The 21350-nt window shown below is 35.4% G+C and overlaps 1 protein-coding gene across 1 annotated transcript in view; it reads left to right on the forward strand.

The window, feature by feature from the left end:
• The window catches only part of SYPL1 (synaptophysin-like 1), a 21674-nt gene extending 529 nt beyond the window's left edge, over window positions 1-21145 (forward strand). The window contains exons 2-6 of the mRNA XM_008567894.1: window positions 133-204; window positions 11574-11698; window positions 13003-13210; window positions 17873-18061; window positions 19710-21145. Of these exons, the coding sequence (XP_008566116.1) occupies window positions 133-204; window positions 11574-11698; window positions 13003-13210; window positions 17873-18061; window positions 19710-19844 (729 nt within the window). The 3' untranslated portion in view covers window positions 19845-21145. The remainder of the gene's footprint in view (window positions 1-132; window positions 205-11573; window positions 11699-13002; window positions 13211-17872; window positions 18062-19709) is intronic.
• The last annotated feature ends 205 nt before the right edge of the window (window positions 21146-21350 follow it).

Consider the following 21350-nt stretch of genomic DNA (forward strand, 5'->3'; position numbering starts at 1 on the left):
GCCCCGCCTGCCCCGCCCGTCCCGCCCGTCCCGCCTGCCCCGCCCGCTCTAACTCGCCGCTGGGCTGCTCGGGTCTAGTCGGTTCCCTCCTCCAAGGCCCCGCGGTCCTGACTCTCTTCCTCCATTCCTCAGAGGATGTCCGCCTTCCAGATCAACCTCAACCCGCTCAAGGAGCCGCTCGGCTTCATCAAGGTCCTCGAGTGGGTGAGTGCAGCCCGAGCCTGCGAGGCCCGGGACGGGAGTGGACGGCAGGGGAGGAAAGGGAGGCCGCGGCCCGGGCCCGCGCGAGGCGGCCACGCAGCGGCCGGCGTCGAATCACGAGTCCCCGGGGCTCCTGGCTCCCAGGCGGAGCCGCCCTCCCGCACCGGAGCTCACCTCTGGGTGCCCCCGTGGGAATGGGAGTTGAATATTTGGCTTCACTGCCTCCCACAAAGGAAGGGGAAACTTCCTGCTGCGGTCTAACCGAAACCCTGTGGCCCGAGTCGCGCCCTGGAGACTGCGGACTCCAGGCCCGGCTCCCTCACAGGCCGATTTTGTCCTGTAGAAGTGATCTGACGAGCATTAAGTTCCTAACGTACTCTTAAGGTTGGCTCCCAGTTAAAAATTGCTAAAAATAGACTGTGGGTCAGGGGAGCGGGGGAAAGGCCTTTTAACAAAACGCATCAAGTCCGTTCAGTTCACTTAATAACATGCTAGGAATGGACATAGAGTTTGTTTTAGGTATTTGCAGGCGACATCCTGCTTGGAAAGTCAGCTTTTAGTCCTTTCCTGGGAACACTCGCAATCATTAACATCAAAGGAGACTTATTAATTCAACCTCAGTCATTCACTTGGAGGAGTTAGTGAGTATACCAGGCACTGCAGGTTTTGTTCAGACTTCGTGGTCCAGTACATATTTCAGTGCTGATTTTCAGGCTCATATTAATAGGCAGCTGACATCTGTCCATTGAACAGACAAGTTGTGTTTATAGACAGCAGCATTTACATCCATAACTCTTAAACCCTTTATTTTAGTGATAAAATGGCGAATAATAAGAACTTCTGATTTCCTGTTTTAAATAACCTACCGAGGATGTTTTTAAAAGTAACAGAAACTCAAATTCTCTGATGGGTACTTAATCTGATTTCCTACACTCCTCCAAAGTTTCGTTTGGTGTTTTCTGAAAGTAAAATAGTGCTGATTTCACACACATGTCTGCTTTAAAGACACATGAATGTATGTGTTTAGAGATTTTAAAGCCTGGATCCAGATTTAAATATAAAGAAAATTATTATTTGAGCATATAAAAATTAAAAGTTTCAGGAAGCAAATCATGTTATTTAACTAGGCTAATCAAATATTATAAAGGTTAAGAAAGTCTTGTACCTAATAGTTTAGTCTCATTGAGATTTATAATTAGTAACTTAGATCTTCACTTAGATTTTCACTCTTCATAAATGAAGAGGCAGTTGTTTATATTTGTGCTTATATTATATGTCGGTTTTTTTGAACTGTAGACTTAACTTTTTTCCTTAATATTTTAAGGCAGTAGTGATACATTCATTAGTGTTCTGATATATTTTGAAAAATATCCTTTTTAAGCTTCTTAAAATATTACTTTCAGTTTGAACAACTTGTTATTACACAGGAGAGCCTCTTATGAAAAGACTACACACCATTAGTGGTGTAATGCATATTTATTCAACAAATATTTGAGTATCTGTTATATACTGTTACTGGCATACAAACATGAATAAAACATGGTCTTTTCCTCATGATCTATTAAGGATGAAGAACATGAAAACAAATATGAAAATGCCATATAATAAATACTATAATAAAGATATATCCAAAGTATAGTAGATGAAAGAAGGGAGAGATCAGTTGCTTGGAGGAGCTAGGGAGCACTTTATAGATGAAAGAACACTTGAAGAATGAGTACTTGTTCACTCAGGGAGTGGGTAGGTAGTGGCTTTCCAGGCAAAGGGAATCTTATGTTCAGTGGTGTGAAAGGTTGAAAAAGCACAGCCCTGTTCAAGAACTTAAAGTAATTAAGGGTTGGCTGGAACATATACTGGGAGGAAGGATATGATTTGAGATGATTCTGAAAGATTTCAAAGGACTTGCCCCTCTGGGGTTAATCTTTGAGAATCTGGGCCCTTTCCTTAAGAAAATACATATGTGCAGTGTACAGAATATTGAAGTGTTATTGGGTAGCTTCCACTTAAGCCCAGAGTCACTGCCATAGGGGATGGGGACTCATTCAGGGGTTTTAAACAAGAGAATAATATCATTTGATTTGCCTTTTATTTTCATTTTGTCAGCAATGTAGAGAATGGATTGGGAAGGTCAGAACTGGAGGATGGGAGATCTGTTGCTTGAGAAATTGAGGGCATAAAATGAGTTGCGGTGGGAATAAAAAGGTTTAGAAATTAAAATATATTTGGAGGGTGAGAAAAGGGAGGACTCTTAAGATGACTGCTGTATTTCTGACTTCAGTCAATGGTGGCATTATTATCCAAGGAGGTCATTAAGTGGAGGAGGAGCAAATTTTTGTGGAAGGTCAGTAAGGTTTTGTATGTATTGAGTTTGCAATCTCTTTAGATCATATAAATGGAGATATCCTATAGGCAGTTGTATATATTGATCTAGAGTTTAAAATACAAGTATGGGCTGGAGATTTCAGCAGATAATCCGCCAGCAAAGGAGAGAAGGAATTTTAGGAAGATGGAAAGAAATAACATCTTGTCATCACGATTAGAGAGAATTTCAGGAAAGAGTGCTCAGCAATGTTAGGTGCAATAGAGAGGTTAAGTAAAATAAGGACTAAAATGTGTTGCTTGGTTTTGATAATCAAAAGGCTATTAGTGACTTTAGCACGAGCAGTTTCAGTGAAATCAGAAGCCAGATTATAGTAGACTAAATGGATGTCTGGTAAGAAAGTGAAAACAATGAGAGGAAACTGCTGTTTTACTGTGATAGTGGAATAGATTTGGTGGTGTTACAAAAAAAAAAAACAACTAGTTCAGTTTGCAACTCAGTTGCTTAAATGTTTTCTCTGGATACAACTATTGTATTTTGGTGTGTAGCAAAAGTCTTTATTTGCACTTCATCACACAAAGTATTAAAACTCAAGGGACAGGGTTTAATAAAAATAACTTTTACTGCTTTATCAAAGACATTCTTTAGTGAAACTAGCTTTTTTTTTTTTTTTTCCATGTGCAAGTATCTAGCCATGAAATACAGTGTGGTACTATTGCTGATTCTACTAAAGCCCAGCAGTTTTACCCACCAATACATTTGCTCAGTTTGTACAAATGTCAACACAATGTAAAAGGCAAATGTCTTAGTATTGTTATAAAGCTATTTGTTATGAAATACTGTTAAGAAAATATTTTTTAGCTTTGTGAACTCTTGAAAGAGTCCTGGGAACTCTCAGGGGTCCATAGATCACACATTGAGCACTGCTGTTTTTTTTTTTTTTAAAGATGACCGGTAAGGGGATCTTAACCCTTGACTTGGTGTTGTCAGCACCACGCTCACCCAGTGAGCCAACCGGCCATCCCTATATGGGATCCGAACCCGGGGCCTTGGTGTTATCAGCACCGCACTCTCCCGAGTGAGCCACGGGCCGGCCCGAGCACTGCTGTTCTAATATAAGGTAGCATCATTGGGGACCAGAAACAGAACAGAAAATATGGGTGGGAGAAGAACTATTCCCAGATCTGGGAAATAAATCTGAGCAAAGCTTCAACCTACTATCTGGATTTATGACTTACATAGATCTAAGTACTTAAAAGGCTAGAAAGAAAGAGATATAGCCACCTAACTAAGACCTGGACCAATCTACCTGCTGGTGGCTTAAGGTCTGAATTTGTGATAAGTTGAATATTCTCATATGTTGGTGGTTTGGGGCTCCCATCATAAAGTGTGGTATTTGTGGACTAGGAGATTCAGAAGGCCAAGTGGAAATGATGATAAAATCACTAGACAGGGATAGAAGGGGGGGGGGTAATCAAGTTGAGCCTACATCAAATACCCTAAAACAAATGAACACAAATTTTTACTTAAAAGCTCAAATTTTATCAGTGGCAACAAATAGTATCAGTTTTCCATGAAGTGACAGGCTCACTTCAGGATAACCAGCCAGATTAACAATCAGGATATTGGTTAACTCTAAGAAACATGAAAATAATAGAACAATCTGGAAATGATTTAAAAATAAACATATTTGGGTTCCTCAGAGATTTATAGTTCCATAATCAGTTTAAAAATTGTTTTAAAATAAAGGTAATATAAAGATGTTTTTAACATATAATAAGAGTTAGCGAAAAATTTCTAGCTATTTATTTCAGCAGGGACTCAAGAGTTCACTTCTTGCGTCCAAATTCTTAAGGGTCGTGGATCTGTACTAGCAGGCTATTTAAAACATTCTATGAAAACTTTAGAAGTAAAGGGAGATAGAAGAATGAAACTGAAGCACTTTATAACTGACTTCATTGCTTATTGAACAGTGGGAATAAGCTGAAATATCAGCATCAATAACAAAACATTTTTAAAAATGAATATCTTCAGGAAATGCATCATACTTTGATTCACAAAAATCAATGCCTTGTCCCTAGGCATCTAATCTTATGATTGTAAAGATAAGCACACTTTAATAGTTCATTGTGAGTACTGAGTGGTCATTTCATTTAATAAAATGAAATGCTTTTACATAAACACTCATTCATAATACACTTTTAGATCTATTTCTGAAGATTTCAGTTATATCATTTTCATAAGCTAAATCTTGGACAGAAAGAAATTTAAGTAGATGACTTCAGATTGATAATGAAACCAAGTAGAGTGAGGATCCTGCAGCTAGGAACATATAAATGACTCCCATAAATTAGATGAATACCAGTGTTCCCCAGTAGAACCCTCAGAATGAAGAGGGTCTAGAAGTAGGAGTTAGGACTGTGACTCTGGCTATAGGGTAGATAACTCACTGAAAATACCAGTCGTCTTCAGTGGTCAGTTCCTATCAGTGTAAAAGTTTATGCACAGAGCCCCAATATGCATCTGCAAATTAGATGCATATTTTATTATGTTTGTTAGTCTCTAAGGCATATTATTCACTCAGGACAAATTTCATTCATATTTTTAAATCCTTATTTCACATACTACTCTGATATTTTCTAAGTTTCTTTGCCACCTTGTGATCTGATTAAACAGAATCTCTTTTTACCTTGTAGTATGGCTGATGCATATAGCTCATGTAGGGCATTAATGTTTCCATTTTCTCTTTTGTACATGAGCTGTGTATATTATCAATCCGTAGTTTCTTTGAAAACATTTTTAAACCAATGGTTCATTTTGTGAAGGTTAGTTTGGTTCAAACAGGAAAACTTATTCTACAAACCCTCCTAGCCAGGCACACTCACATTGTAATACATGAACACTAAAAGTGAAAAAATAGATGAGGGTATCACTGTCTCTCCTTCCATGTGATGGACTCCCTTTACCTTCAGGATACCCAACACACTGTACTGACATGTGACCCTCTGACATCCAGGCTCAGCACGAGTTTCAGTGGTGTATTAATTGCAGTAAACCTTTAATTTTTTATTTAAGTCTAAAAGTTGATATAAATAGAAGTATAAATTTTTTCTTCTTGCACACCAGTTAATTGAGTATACCAGTCTACTTTGGAGACTAGTGTTCTAGAGAACCATGCTATAATATTAACCTTGAAGTTACAGATCTCTAAATAAGTGAGGAATCTGCCTTTGTGGTCATCTAGTGTGGGTCTGGTGGGCAGACAGATAAGTGGGACTGTTTCTCTGGTAACTTGGGACTGTCGTGATGAATATGACCTTTTCAACCTAAAAATAAGAGCTGTCACCTTGCCCCTAGATTCTTACTAGTTACTCTATACGTAGAATTCCATGTCAGCAATTTCAGTCATTCTTCACAAGGTAGGGAGGGATGGGAAATGAATTTCAAAAGTGGCAAGGAAAAATAAGTCAGCATACCAGTATCCCTTATGGTACACTACGGGTGCAAACTGAGTGCTCATAGGAACCACTCTAATAAAGTAAATAAGTGAAGCAAGCTGTTTCGAAGAAAAACAATAGTATAAGTCATTGATCACTGGCAACTAACACGTATCCTGAGGGTTGTTAAGACATGGTGGGGTGGGCAATCTGGAAATCACATGCTCTGTCTTAAGTGGCATCTGTCATTCAGTTCTGCTGATTATTTATGAAAATGTGGGTATGATGTTGCCATATCTTCAGTTTTTCCACAGATGCCCAGAAAAGCAAGAAATTCAAATTTTTATTTCCAGTATCCTTATATTAAAATATTGAAAACAAAGTAACATTTTTTATAAATACTGGAAAGACTACACAAATATATCTGCAGGCTAGGTTTTACCGGTGGGCTGCCAGTATATAACTTCCAATCTAGATCAAATGGCTGTAGGATATCGGGAGAAGTGAGTTGATTGGATAGTTTACTCTCAGATTATTTTGTACTTCATTTAATATAAAATGTGTACTTTGCCCCTTTTTTCTACAAGATAAAGACCAGAATTGTTAACATGACATTTATTTATCCTTGTAACAAAAAGTCAGCTTTGAAATGATGATTATGTAAATTTTGAAATATGGTTTTATTTGTAAGTTATTGGCAATTAATTTTTTTCTTTAATTAAGCAGCTATTTACTGAGCATTTGCTACGTGCCAGGCCTTCTGCTGGGAAGGCATTGAAAATCCTGAACAAGATTAGGTGCAAAAACATGTCAGTCTGGCAAGGAAAAGTAGAGGCAGTGGTCTTAAAAAGCAACAAGCTGTTATGCCATTTATTTACTAATTTTTGTATTAGTCAGGAAACTAGTTTTTCATTTTGATTTTTATAAAGCAACATACACAAGAAAAGCCTATTAGTAGCATTAATATATAATAGAGGTAATGTCTGTGGAGGCTCGAGAAAAATAATGAGCTGTACCACAAGGGATTGGGCAGGGCCTTAAAAGACGAGCTGATTAGAGAATGGGGCATTCCCAGTAGAAGAAACATATATATCTAAGACATAAATACATGCTGTGTTTCAGAAATAGTAAGTAGTACAATGAGACAGAATCATACAGTACCTGGCAGGTAATATAGTGCAGATAAATTTAGAAAGATAAAGTTGAGGCTACATCAGCCATGCCTTTGATGCCAAATTAAGAAGTTTGAGCCTTTTTTTTTTCCCTCTTTAATTTAGGTCTGGAAACCCATTAAGGAAACCCCTTTAATCAGGAGTAACATGATCAGATTTTTATTTCAGACCAGTGTGACATCACTCTAACATAGCTCTATCCAGTAAAACTACAATGCAAACCAAAAGTGCAAGCCACATAGTGATTTTAAGTGTTCTGTTAACCACACTAAAAAAGTAAAAGGAACAAGTGTATTTAACTTTAATAATATATTTCACCTAACCTCGTATATCCAGATTATTGTTTTAACAAGAAGTCACTATAAAAATTATTAGTAAGATATTTTACATTTTTTATACTAAACTTCAAAATCGAATCTATTTTACACTTGAAGCACATCTCAGTTTAGACTAGCCACATTTAAAGTGTTTACTGGACACTGCAGCTTTAAAGCTACTCTATAGAAGATGAGTGATGATTGGAATGAGATTAGAAATAAGAGGAAGAGTCTGTTTGGTTAGTCCCAGTGAAAAATGGTAAGGGCCTGAATAAAAATAGGTGCAGAAGTGATGTAGTCAAGTAAACAGCTTTGAACAAAATGGTTTCACACTCTATGTAGTCTTATGCAACATGTTTTTTTTAACTCAGCATTAGGTTTGTACAATTCATCTATGTTGATGTGGGTAACTAGTTCCTATATCTTTTTTGCTGTATGATTCCCCATTGTAAGAATATACTAGTGTATTTTATCCTTTTCTTGTTGCTTTTCCTCTCCCCATTTTTTGATATTATAAACAATGTCACTATGAACATTCTTATATTTGTCTCTTTGGACACATGAACAAGGGTTTCTCTTAGATCTGTATACTAGTAGATCCTTCATGACATGTTTATTGCAAATATTTTCACCTAGTTTGTAACTTGTTTTACATTTAAAAGCTGACGATTTTTAAAAAATTCTTTTCCTGTAGTTGAATTTAATATTGTCTTACAGTTAGTGCTTTTTAAAAAAAAATCTTAAGAAATTGTTCCCTTCCATATGGTCACAGATTTTCTCTTTTATTGTCCTTAATTTTTTTAAGATTTACTTTTTACATTTACATCTGCAGTTCATCTGAACTATTTATTGAACAGTCCTTGCTTGTATTAATTATCTATTGTTGCATAGCAAATTTCCCGCAAGTTTAGCTGCTTAAAAAAACAGACGTTTATTATCTCACAGCTTCTGTAGGTCAGGAATCTGGGAGCAGCTTAGCTGTGTGCTTTAGGCCTAAGGTCTCCCATGGGGTTGCAATCAAGCTGTTAGCTGGGGGGCTACAATCACCTGTAGTGAGTGAGGCCTGAAGCTCACTCACATGACTGTTGGCAAGCCTCAGAGGATTCACTTCCAAGCTCAGTTGTGGTTGCTGGCAGTTGTTGGTTCCACTCCACGGGAGTCTCTCTAAGAGTTGCCTGGTATCCTCCCAACATGGCAGCTGGCTTCCCCAAGAGAATGAGAAAATTGAAGAGAGTGAGAAAGGAAGACAGAAGTTGCAGTCTTTTTATAACCCAATCTCAGAAAAGACATCCCATTTTTTCTGCCATGTTTTATTTTCTAGAAGCAAGTCACTATGTCTAGTCCATGCTCAATGGAAGAGAAATTAAGGTACACCTCTTGATGGGAGTTGTATCAAAGAGTTTGTGGGCATATTTTTAAAACTACCACCGTCCTTTTCTCAGTGGTCTACAATCCCAACTCTGGTAGATACGATTACTCTGTATATACTAGTCTATTTCTGGCCTCTTTATTCTGTTTCATCATCCAATTTGTGTATTTCGTTTATTTTTTCCAACCCTAAATCTGGCCATGTATATGCCCAAGACTCATTTCCTGTCCTTTTATTTTTACTGTGTATTCATGTTTGTTTATTTTGAGTGTCCATTCTTCTGTCTTCACCTATTAACTCTTACCAGAACATCCCAAAACTATGTGCTCAATATTACCTCAGACTCTTCATATCTGTAACCAGTCTCTTTTTCATATACCTCTTCTTCATGGAAATGAAATCCCTTGATATTTATTATGATACTGATGATGGCCTACAACATTCATGGGAGGGATAATATCAAGTGTTCAATAGTATAGGCTTTGATATCAAATCAGCATTGAATTTTATCTATCACTTACTGGGTGTATGTGACCTTGAGCAAAACCAAGTCCCTGACCTCTTCAAGTTTCCATTCTAGGGCCGGCCCGGTGGCGCACTGCTACAGTGCGCCGCTTGGGAGCGTGGTGGCGCTCCTGCCGAGGGTTCGGATCCCACATACAGACCGGCTGCTCACTGGCTGAGCGAGGTGCGGGCGCAACACCGAGGGTTGCGATCCCGTTGCCGGTCCCGGTCCGGTACGGGCCCGACACTGAGGGTTGCAATCCGTTGCTGGTCACGAAAAAAGACAAAAAGGAAAAAAAAAAGTTTCCATTCTAGGAAAAGACAGACAAACAATTAAGTACTGTGTCAGGCAGTGGTAATTACAGTGGAGAAGAAATAGAGCAGCATAAGTAGAGAGAATAAGTAGTGTGAGGTGGGGGGGGTGCTGTTATTTAATAAACTGTGGTGAGGGAAAAGACCTTCCTGATAAGGTCATACTAGAACAGGAAGCTATGGAAGTGGACAAGTGAACCATGTATTCCAGGCAGAGGGAAAAGCCAGTGCAAGGGCCATGAAGGAGGACTTCATTCCATGTCTTTAAGGAATAGCAAGGCGACCATTTTGTGTATAGAAATTAAAGGAAAAAGTAGTGTATTAGTTCATTTTCTGTTACAACAGAATGCCTCAAATTGTAATTTATAAGGAAATGAAATTTATTTCGTACAGTTTTGGAAGCTGGGAAGTCCAAAGTTTAGGAAACATGTCCGGTGAGGGCCTTTTTCTGCAGAAACCTAGGGTAACACATGGCGAGAATGGGTTGAGCAAGAGAGCTAACCTCGCTTGCTCTCCTTTTAAAGCAATCAGAACAAGGCCCATTACTCCATGAATGGATCAATCCATTCATAATAGCACAGTGCTCACAATCTAATCACTTCTTAAAGGCCCCTGAGGGCCCTTTCAAATACCATAATTGGAATTCCCACCCCCTTAACACTTACAGTGATGATTAAGTTTCCCATTCATGAATTTTTGTGGGACACATTTAACCCATAGCAAGTAGACATGAGATCAGAAATATTAAGGGAGAAGAGGATCTTGCAGCCCTTTATGTGAACTTAGGTTTTTATTTAGAGAGAGCTCACAAGCTATGGGAGGGTTTTGAGTAGAGGATAGTTTTCTGCCTTATAATTTTAAAAAATTGTCCTACCTGTTGTGTTGATGATGGAAATGAAGCTGGGTCAAGGACAGAAACAGGGAAGTTCATTTAGAAGGCTGTTAGTGTAAATCCAGGCAAGAGTTGATGGTGGTTTAAATCAGGAGGTGGTATAAGTGGTCAGATTCCAAATATAATTTGAAAACAGATCCATCAGCATTTGCTGAAGGATTGAGCTCTTGGTCATTACAATGTATCTGTGTTTTTTGCTTGTTTTGTTTTGTAGAAAATGTACAAATATAGAAAAAGGAATTATCTTTTTATCTTCTGTTGAGAGTTGACCACTGTTAAAACTTTTATGCATAACCTTTCTAGTTTTCTGTGTCTGCGTGGATGTAGATACATGTATAATGCATTGTTTAAACAAACTTTATATGTAATGAACATTTTCTATATTGTTAGATAATCCCCAACATTTTAATGGCTATATACTGTTCCATTATATGAATAAATTATTATTTATTTGATTCCCTGTCAACATTTAGGAGGCTTCCAGCTTTTTTGCTGTCATAAATAGCATTTGAGAGGACATTATTACATTTTCTTTTAAGTATATGTATGATCAGGAAAACAAATTTCCAACTACTTTTGAAATCTGGAAATACCCACAAGTGAGGCTTTACAAGCTAATGATTTAGCATCTCTTCTCAGCTCTCACAACCTCTTGGCTTTATAGCTTACCAGTAACTTGGGTTCCAAATAAAAATACTTCAATTCATCCCTTTTGATTGTGATCCTAATAAATGAGTCTTCCTCTGAACTTCATACTAATATTTAGTAGACACACTGAAGTATGAGCAAATGAATTGTTATACAGGCTTGTACATTTATTTCCATATTATACACAGGAAAATAAAATCACATTTGTTGAGATTTGCAAATAAATTTTTAAATGTTTTCACGCTACATTTAGTTTGTGATTGAGAATTTCTAGAATGTTATTGAGCCAGTTTTTAATAATCAGTGTACTTGCAGTTTTAATGACCCTTGTTGTTCTGGGTGCAGTAATGCTTCTCTCTCTCTCTCTCTTTTTGGGGGTATGTATGTCTCACTTTGTGTAGATTGCTTCCATCTTTGCTTTTGCCACCTGTGGAGGTTTTAAGGGCAAAACAGAAATTCAAGTTAATTGTCGTTCCAACGTTTCTGAAAATAAAACTATTACAGCTACTTTTGGTTATCCATTCAGGTGAGTTATGAATTTGTTTTTATAGCTTAACAACTTTTTATTTTCATATTGACTCATTAAGATTTCCAGTAATTTATTAATTGAAGTGGGTAGAAAATTTTAGATCACATGGTCATTTGTAAGAGATCATACTACTCAAACTGTGAGACACAGATTAGTACCAGTCTGCAAATTTTTTCTTGTCTATGATAAAATAAATATTGAAAGTGAGACTAAGCATTTAGAAACTTCTACAGCATTATGACATTGCCTTGACATTTTTATTGTTATCCCACAGTAGACTGGAAATTAAAAAACAAAACAAAACAGAGACTGCTCTATCCACCTTAGTGTGAGAAGCCCTAATGCAGAAGCAAAATCCAGAATTTTATGAAAATCAGGAATCTCATGTTTTTACAATTATTGGATAATAATGTTCTTTATAGAGTTTTAAGACATATTTATATGAAGTGAGGAGTTCCTATGTTTTATTGACTAATGTAAAACAATGCTTTCTAAACTAAAATGAATATTTCTAAACTCTTAACTAAAATAAATATTTCATTTGTGAAGTCTTCCGTTTGACTTCAGCATTCATTGAAAAGATTATTGACAGTATCCTATGTTTAAGCCAGGGTGTGAATCTTCCAGTTTCTACTTTACTTGACCTCACTAAGACTTAATTTTTCTGTTCAATAAATTGTAAATATTACCTTTTAGGGGTGTTTAGATGATTAAATAAAATCTTATATTAAAGATAGATAGCATGTGCTTGGTAATTATCAAAGCCTTTTTCTATCTCCTATCCCTTCTCCTGTACAGTTCTTGTATAGCAGCATCTTTAGTGACAAGCTTTTGCGATTTATGGATGGGGAAAATTAAAAGCAATGTGAATTTTCAGTTAGCAACTAATTAATCTAGGGTTAAAATGCGAATCATTATTATAATTGACTCTCCTGGGGCTTGTCATACAAACTCTGCCTCCAAGAATGGAATATTGCATCTCAAATTGTAAAGTATTTGGAATAATCCCTCCTAACCGGCTAGTTTTTTATTATAAGGAAGATAGTATCTGGGTGTAAAAGTGTTTAATTCAGTCTGTATTCAATCTAAACCAATTACCAGGTATAATTCAGGTACATTTATTATGAAAATTTCAGTTTATGTAAATATTTGAATTTTACTTTTTTTTTCCCCAAAAGGAAAATGTAATATATTTGGGGAGTATTTTTTAAAATGTCATTTCAATATTCTACTTAACTGTTTCTTTCTCTGTTGGGAGAGTCCAGTAATTCATATATTTATTTGAGCCTTTTTTTTAATAGGTTGAATCAGGCATCATTTCAGCCACCTCCAAATGTAAATGTGTGTGGTATAGATTGGAAAAGTCATGTCCTCGTAGGAGATTACTCTTCTTCTGCACAATTCTATGTTACGTTTGCAATCTTTGTGTTCCTGTACTGCATTGCTGCCCTTCTGCTTTATGTTGGTTACATGAACCTATATCGGGATAGTCGTAAACTTCCGATGATTGTAAGTAATCACTTTATTTCTTTTTATACAAAAATAATTTATATCAGTTTAAGCTACCTATAAGTTATATTTGAAGTTAAATGTAGGTTTTCTTAGGCTGGAAATCGAATCTTGGAGTAAGCCAGTTCAACGTACTTTGGCCTGTGTTTGCCATGAGGTTGACCTTTCTCTCATTGTTAAGTTTAACCCAATTCTTTTAACCTCTTTGCATGCTCAGGAAAGTTTTTTTTTTTTTTAACTGTTTTAAGCTAGAAAAAATTCAGTTGTTTGATTATGCATATTAAGTTGCAAATAGCAGAAAAATTAGTTAGAAATTAACACCTTTAATTTGAAGAATTGCTGGCCATAGCAGTAGTCTCATAACTTTTTTTCTACTTCTCACCATTTTTCTCTTTCCTCGAAAGTCCCTTTTTTACCTCTACAATATCTTATTGACTTAGTTGTTTATATCAGGAATCAGCAAACTGTGGCACACAGATCTAATCTGACTCACTGTTTTTTTAAATAAAGTTTTTTTGGAACATGGTCATACTCAATTATTTACACATTGTGGCTGCTTTCATGCCACAGTGGCAGTTAAGTAATTATGAGAGATATTAAAAAAATCCTTACTATCTGGCCCTTTTCAGAAAAAGTTTGCTGACTCCTGGTCTATATTCCTAAACGCTTTAATTTAAATCTGACCCAGATAATTCTTATATTCAGCTATCAGTAGCATCCATGATCTAATTTTGAATCTTTGAGATGCCAACAGAGGATCTGGGTTTGAAGTCCTGATACCTTTCTTGGCTGTAGAGTCTACTGAGTTAGAAATAAAATAATCTTGGAGATTTAGTAAGTAGAGCCTGCTGTGGATTATCAGTGGCAAATCCAGAGATAAGCTATGGTTTTAAGCTGGATCTCCACTATAAAAGAATAACTACAAAATCAGTAGTAGTGCTGATGACTTGAAGGGAGAACAGAGGTATTTTGTGGTACTGGTCATTTATATCCATGAAAGAACACTGACATCTGCTAACTGTGAAGTTATTTTAAAGGAAAGTCTATTTAAATTTGAAATAATTATTAAATAAGATAAGTTTTATTTATTTATTTATTTTTATTTTTTGCTGCCTGGATCATAAGAATGCAAATGGTAAGTAAGGAATAAAACAGTCTTTTATCATTCAGATCTATTCTGTTTCTTATGTCTGAAAAGATAAAAGAAAATCAGATGTTTTCATAAAATATTTCTTGGTTGTTAAGTGCCTTTCAGAAAGATAGGACATCAACTATTTTAATTTGCAATGCTTATTCAATAACAGGAATTACATGTTAGCAATCTATAGCTTCTGCAGACTTTTCAAGCCTTTTTTAAAAGGGGACTAGGATGATCATATAGATTATCGTATTCTGTTAAATTTTTTTATAATTAGAAAATATTTCTTGCCATTTTGTCATCCCAACAAATTTTTTTTTATTAATCTAATAGTGGGCCCTTTATTTCTCATATTTTGTCTGGTAAACTTTTCAAATACTACACTTCTTCAAGCAACATTCAGATCTATTTTTGTAGAGGATTTTTCTTTTTTTTTTCTTTTTTTTTTTTTTTAAAAAGATGACCGGTAAGGGGATCTTAACCCTTGACTTGGTGTTGTCAGCACCACGCTCACCCAGTGAGCCAACCGGCCATCCCTATGTGGGATCCGAACCCTTGGCCTTGGTGTTATCAGCACCGCACTCTCCCAAGTGAGCCACAGGGCCGGCCCAGTAGAGGATTTTTCTGACTAATAAAACTATAAAACCAGTTTAGTTGCATCATTCAGAAAGTCAAAAGTAATTTTCCACCTCAGAGTGATCGATTAGTGGTTGTATAAAAAGGTAATCCAGAATTGATTCCTTAATTGGCTTTTTATTGATATATGATGGGTGCTCCTTATCTGTAAAGTTCAGCTTCTAAATTAAATTTTGAGTTCTATTTTTAATCATAAATATAAAAAAGTTTTATTGAGATACACAGATTTTTAAATATAGCCAAATAGACATTGATTTTTAGGTACTGTTTGTTAATGAGAACAAGCTTTCTTGGCAGTATTCTTGATTCTGTGCACAGAATCAATGGTATTTCTAGGCATATTTTAATTGTGAAATTTTAAATCTACTTTAGTTCTTTTTTGAATTAAATACAACACTTTTATGCATTAAGTAGCAGGAGCTTAAAGGTTCTAGGCAATGTGGAGAATCAGGAATACGTACCAGAAAATGAAACTAAACAAAGTAGGGTATCCCAAAACCTAAAAATCTGTTATGATTACATCTTAACTTATGGGTAGGAACAGAGCTGCTCCAGGCAGCTGCAGGCTGTGCATTGCAGAACTCCAGGTGGCACTGTTCACTTAGATTGTGGTGTGACTAGAGTCCTTAGTGGGACAAATATTATCTGCAGGGGCCAGAATTTTTCCTGTTTTCCTTTATCCCAGGGTTATTTTGTGCATCATTTTCAGAAATGTTCCTGCTTTCAAAATATAAGAATGTCAGGCCTTAAGCCATCATCAAAGTGGACTTAAATAGCATATATAATCAGAAAAAACCCAGCATTTTTAAATTAAGAATTTCGGGCCGGCCCGGTGGCGCACTGGATAGTGCGCCGCTTGGGAAGCGCGGCGGCGCTCCCGCCCGAGGGTTCGGATCACACGCACCCAAAAAAAGCTAGTAGGGAAACTTGCCAGAATTTGAACCCAGATCTGCCAAAACTCCAAAGTCAGACCATAATTGTGTCTCCCAGTGTGTAAATATCTATCAAATACTTTGTGCACATGTGTGAACATGCCAAACTTTGAATGATTTAAGTATAACCTGTATTTTAATACTTAGGACAGCATCATAAAATTAATTTCTAAATGAATATTGAAATTTATCCAGTTTCTATGTTTAGCAATTGGTGTTAATTTACCTCTCATAAGTGCTAGAAAGGTTCTACAATACCTCCTCCAGCCCTTTTATACTATTCAAGCTTTTTATTAGCCCTAATGTTGATTGCCTTCCCAGGGCATCTACTAGTTTGAGTATAATTTGTCTAATTAAATTTAAAGAAGAGATGTTTCAGGGAGCACCATTTCATCATTTCCTCTTAAACTCTATATTGTGACATATATTGGTCAAAGCATGAACTTTAGCCTAGAGAGAACTTGTTTAACATGTGATAACATCATATTATTTATCAGTTATTCTTTTAAAAGGTATTGAATTTCTAGCAAGTCTTTAGAAAATGTCTACCTTCAGCATAAAGTATAGTACAGCACAGCAGTAAAAAGGGGAATATTCTTTTTCTCTTTGATCTGCATTTTTTAAGAGGACCAGTAGCAGCAGAGGACTCAAGTGCGAAATGCAAATACCTCCATGTTTGTAAAATTAGTAATTGTTTTTGGTCATGTAATCACAAGGCATTTGTTCAGTGTCGTCTAGACCCAGGTGGGCAAGCTATATAGCATAGCTTCTGTATCTCATAAGAAATTACTCGTATTTATCCTAAATAATTGACTAAAAGGTGGCAGGCAAAATAATTAAACACTAATCAGGTTTATGTAAAAAATGAAACGCTTCTGTGATGAGCTCCAAGACCCATTCTGAGCTTGGAGAGATTTTTTGCCACAGATGTATAAGAGCTCCTACCTTAAATGTATCCATATGCTTAGAGTATGTAGCATCAAAAAGTTACAAATTTTGCACTATTCCCTCTTGGGTCATTAATTTGAATGAAGACCAAGCAAAGTGGGATTTATACTTTTATTATACAAATGTGTACGTAAAGTGTTTTTTAAATCTTTGTAATACTACTTGACAAAATTTTAGTTCCCCAACAGAGAGGATTGGGTAAGGAGAGTAAACATTTTTTTCCCTTTCTTTATCTTGTTAGCTCAATAAGAAACTATCTAAAATATTAAAACCGTCCATTCTATTCTTGGAAATGTGATAAATAGCAAAGGATTTAGTAGAAAGTTACTAGTGATAAGGTGTCTTGGGTGATTTTTTTTCTTAATGTAATGAACATTCTTAAAATTTATGGTCATGAATTTAAAAAGAGACAAGCTATCCTGTTGTGCTTTTCACCATTTCATTATCCATCTCATGGAGAATTAGATTTAACTAAATTTAGTGTTTTGTCAGAATAGTATGAGAAAGCAGGAGAAAGATAAGGGAGTTGAGAATATATGCAAGGGATTATAACGAAGGACCTTAGAATATACATTGATTAAAGGACATTAGTGAAGTTGAGACAGTAAAAAAAAAATAGTAGGATCAGACTGTAGGTCTTGGGGTCAAAGGACTTTGGGGATTGGGGTACCAGAGAGAGTGAGCTAAAAAGAAGTGATATGGGAGACTGATATGACCAAAACAGATTATACAGTTGTTGGTGATGACATGATCTAAGTTACAATCCCAGTAGTAAGTGGCTGAGGTAAGATTATGGTGAAGACTGTAGAACTTTGGTTTCTAGTGTAAAAATCTTAGACTCCTGAGGGGATGAGTGAGTCTTGTTTATTACTGTTACAAAGTCTATTACAAAGGCCATTTCTCAGTACCATAGGGTTGAATGTAATCTTAATTTCTTCATCATGGATTTGAAAATTAGTATTTTTAAATTGGCCTTTCATTATTAACTCGTACTTATTTTTGCTTTAGGATTTTGTTGTTACTCTCGTTGCCACTTTTTTATGGTTGGTGAGCACTTCAGCCTGGGCTAAAGCTCTTACAGATATTAAAGTAGCTACTGGTCACAATATTGTTCAGGAACTTCTGCCTTGTAAGAAGCAAGAAGCAATGTGTTATTTTGGCTCTGTGACTAGTATGGGATCCCTAAATGTATCTGTGGTATGTATACATTATTTATTAAAAAAATTTTATCATAAAAAGTCAAGCAATATAAAATTTTTTATTTTACTTATTAGAAAAATCTTACTAGCAGTTTAAGAAAACAGTTTTCAATAAATCTCTAGACGAATATATTGGTTTGTATTTTTACTAAGTTGTCAGAATCCTAGTTATGATATAGTTTTTACCTTTATAATAATGTGAAGGAAAAAGTTTGTTAAGAAAATTATTACCTGTAAACAAGATGATGATCAAGTCTTACTTTTTATTAAAATTGCTGAGGCAGGACTTACCTGAAAGGCACTGTCACTAACATTTATTGAAATTATATGCCAGGCATTGTACTAAGGGCTTTATACTCATATCTTGTTTATCCAACCATCCTAAGAGGAATGTGGAAGAAGGTATTATTATCTTCATTTTCCTACTGGGAGAAAATGTAGCAGGTGTTAATTTGCTCAAGGTAACACAAGTAGTAAATGGCAAGCCAAGAACTGAACCAGATCTTACTTTAGAGCCTGCTTTATAAATGTAACTCTCTTTGAGTATATGAAAGTAATGCTTTTATGGTTCTTAAATAATCTATAAAATTTAGTCTATATAAAGTGTTAAATATTATTTGTATGCTATTTTACCAAAAAAACATAAGCTTATTATTAAATATATTATTAATATGCTGATTATATGTTTAGGGAAGTCTCATGTCTTTTCAAGAAAATATTTTTTCCATTGGATGAAGTCAGCACTGCCTTAAAAAGCAGTTCGCCCAAATTTTTGTTTTATAACTTTGTAATTTAAAAGTCAGTTTTTTGCATTTATATTGACAGTACTCTGAACTGGATGATATCAGGTATGTTTTTGTATACAGATAAACAAAAAAAACAATGCATTTGGCCCTCAGCAATATGTAGTACTCTTGAGCTTCTTACCTCACTCTTACTTTATAAGTTACTATTATATTTACAAAGGACTTATTAAAATAGGGCAGCTTCAGTTTGTTCATATTTGAGACTTTCTTACATCTAGTCAGATCTATATCCAGGGAGATTAATTTCTTTTAGATTGACTAATGACAGATGTGAAGTAAACTTCTGTGACTCCTTTTTTTCTGGCTTCAGCTGGTGGATTGGACTAGAAGATATGGTAGTAGGGGGAGATAGGAGGGAAATAGGAAAGGTTACACAAGGGCAGTTTATAGCCATTCCAAATGGGAGAAAAGTGTAAGCCCTCATAAAAAGGACACGTGGATTCCTATTGTTCCTCTTTACCCTGAAGCACCAAAGTCTGAATACAAAGAAATAAAAGAAGGGTTTCATTTTCCTCAAATTAAATCGCATATTTTTGGTAATAATGAGCATGCAAAAATAAAATTTCTTTTAGTCATGATTTTATTTGTTAACAGATTTAGAGGTTTAGCTTGTTTCATTGGGAATAAATAATGTATCCAAGTTTTGTACACTGAAATACAAAAATACAAAGTCTACCTTTTTTCTTCTACTTTGTATATACAATAGTATTAAACTTTAAGGGAAATAATGGTGTACTGCCTAAAAATGTTAAATACTTAAAGGAAAACTAAGATTTTTTAAGTAAGACATGAGTTTTTAAGTAAGTATTAGATTTTTATATTTATTTTTCTCTTTCATAGATCTTTGGCTTTCTGAATATGATACTTTGGGGAGGAAATGCTTGGTTTGTGTACAAGGAGACCAGCTTACATAGTCCATCAAATACTTCTGCTTCCCATGGCCAAGGAGGTATTCCACCTCCTGCTGGAATGTAATTAAAGGGAAAAATACACTGTATGAAATACATGTCTGTACTATGACTTGTTGCCAACACCTTGAGAAGCATTATTTGTTTCTAATAAAAGTAATGGCTTTTTCAGTAAACTGGTGGGTTTAAAATTTTGCTGCTTATTTACATAAAGCCTGTGCCTTTCCTGGAAATTTAGGATGTAAATGTATTCTCACATGTAAATTTGAAAGTTCAGAGCCTATTATAAAATTACACACATTTTTAAATGAACAGTAATTTTTCCACTAAGTTGTTTGCCTTCCAGTGTTTACATCTTAAGCCTTAACACATATCTTCACTCAGAAAACAGTCACATTGTCATATCATTATAGCAAGAAAAATCTTTACTTGGAATATACACTACTGTAAGTTTGTACAGAGCACATACGTAAGACCTATCTTTGTTTAAGAAAGCCTTGATTATACAAATTGTAATTAGAAAAAACATATTTCAGAATTTATATCTGAACATTGTTCATGTTATGAAAATTTTTTAACTGCAGGACTGGGGTATATATATTATTTCTATTTTTCGAAATGACCTCCTGTACTTGATAGGTGAACTAAAATTGTGCTGGGAGCAGGGATTTGGAAATTCTAATAGATGTGTAGTTAATTTAGTAATTGTGCTGTATGAGGTGTAAGCTTCCATTATGCTGGTGGTTTAATAGTCTTGCTATATAATTAGAAAGAACATGGTTCAACTAGATATATTTAAATGTATGGGCATTACTCTTAGTGATACTTGTTTGCTGTCCTTTTTTGTTCATGCTGTTAAAGCACAGGCTGAGACCTGGTCTCCGTGCAAGTAGAGTAAAAATCCACCCTTTTCTGCAGACCCTATTCAGAGGATTAAAAGGATTAAGATTGCCTTTTTTTTAAAGCATTTGACAGTTAGAGCCAATGAAGTTATTTTGAGTTTAGCATTGATATTGTGAAAATAAATGATTCAGATTTCATTTTTCATAATGTTCATTCATATTTCACAAATGGATGATTAAGGAATTATGCATCATAAACAAAGAAACCTAAGTGAGTGATATTATGGGTGTACTGTCTTTGCACACACATTTGGGTATATTTTGAATACAGGGCTTATTCACATTTTGCTTCTTAATCTTTTTGTTGTACAGGGATCCACATTTCCTATTCTAACAACATGATTGTTTATATGTGAAGCACATCTTGCTATTTACTTATTTTTGTTGCTTTTGTTCATGACCAGAATTGTCAATATGAGAATGTATATCTTTTATGAAACCAACTTAATAAAGAAGTTGAAAGAAAGAGTGCACTGATTGTTATATTACAAAGAAACTTTCATCTTGAAGGCATGAGCACTGCAAAGTGGAACTGATTTTCAAATCAGGAAATAAAATGACAATAGTTTTTTTTTTAATGTTTGGCAAGGAATAAAATAGACAAAAATGCTTTGAGGACCTTGGTTCTATCCTTTTTTCTTTCTCTTATTTTTAAAATACTTATTTCTAAG

This window comes from Galeopterus variegatus, unplaced genomic scaffold (genome assembly GCF_000696425.1).
Source record: "Galeopterus variegatus unplaced genomic scaffold, G_variegatus-3.0.2 Scaffold20, whole genome shotgun sequence".
NCBI classification, from domain to species: Eukaryota; Metazoa; Chordata; class Mammalia; order Dermoptera; family Cynocephalidae; genus Galeopterus; species Galeopterus variegatus.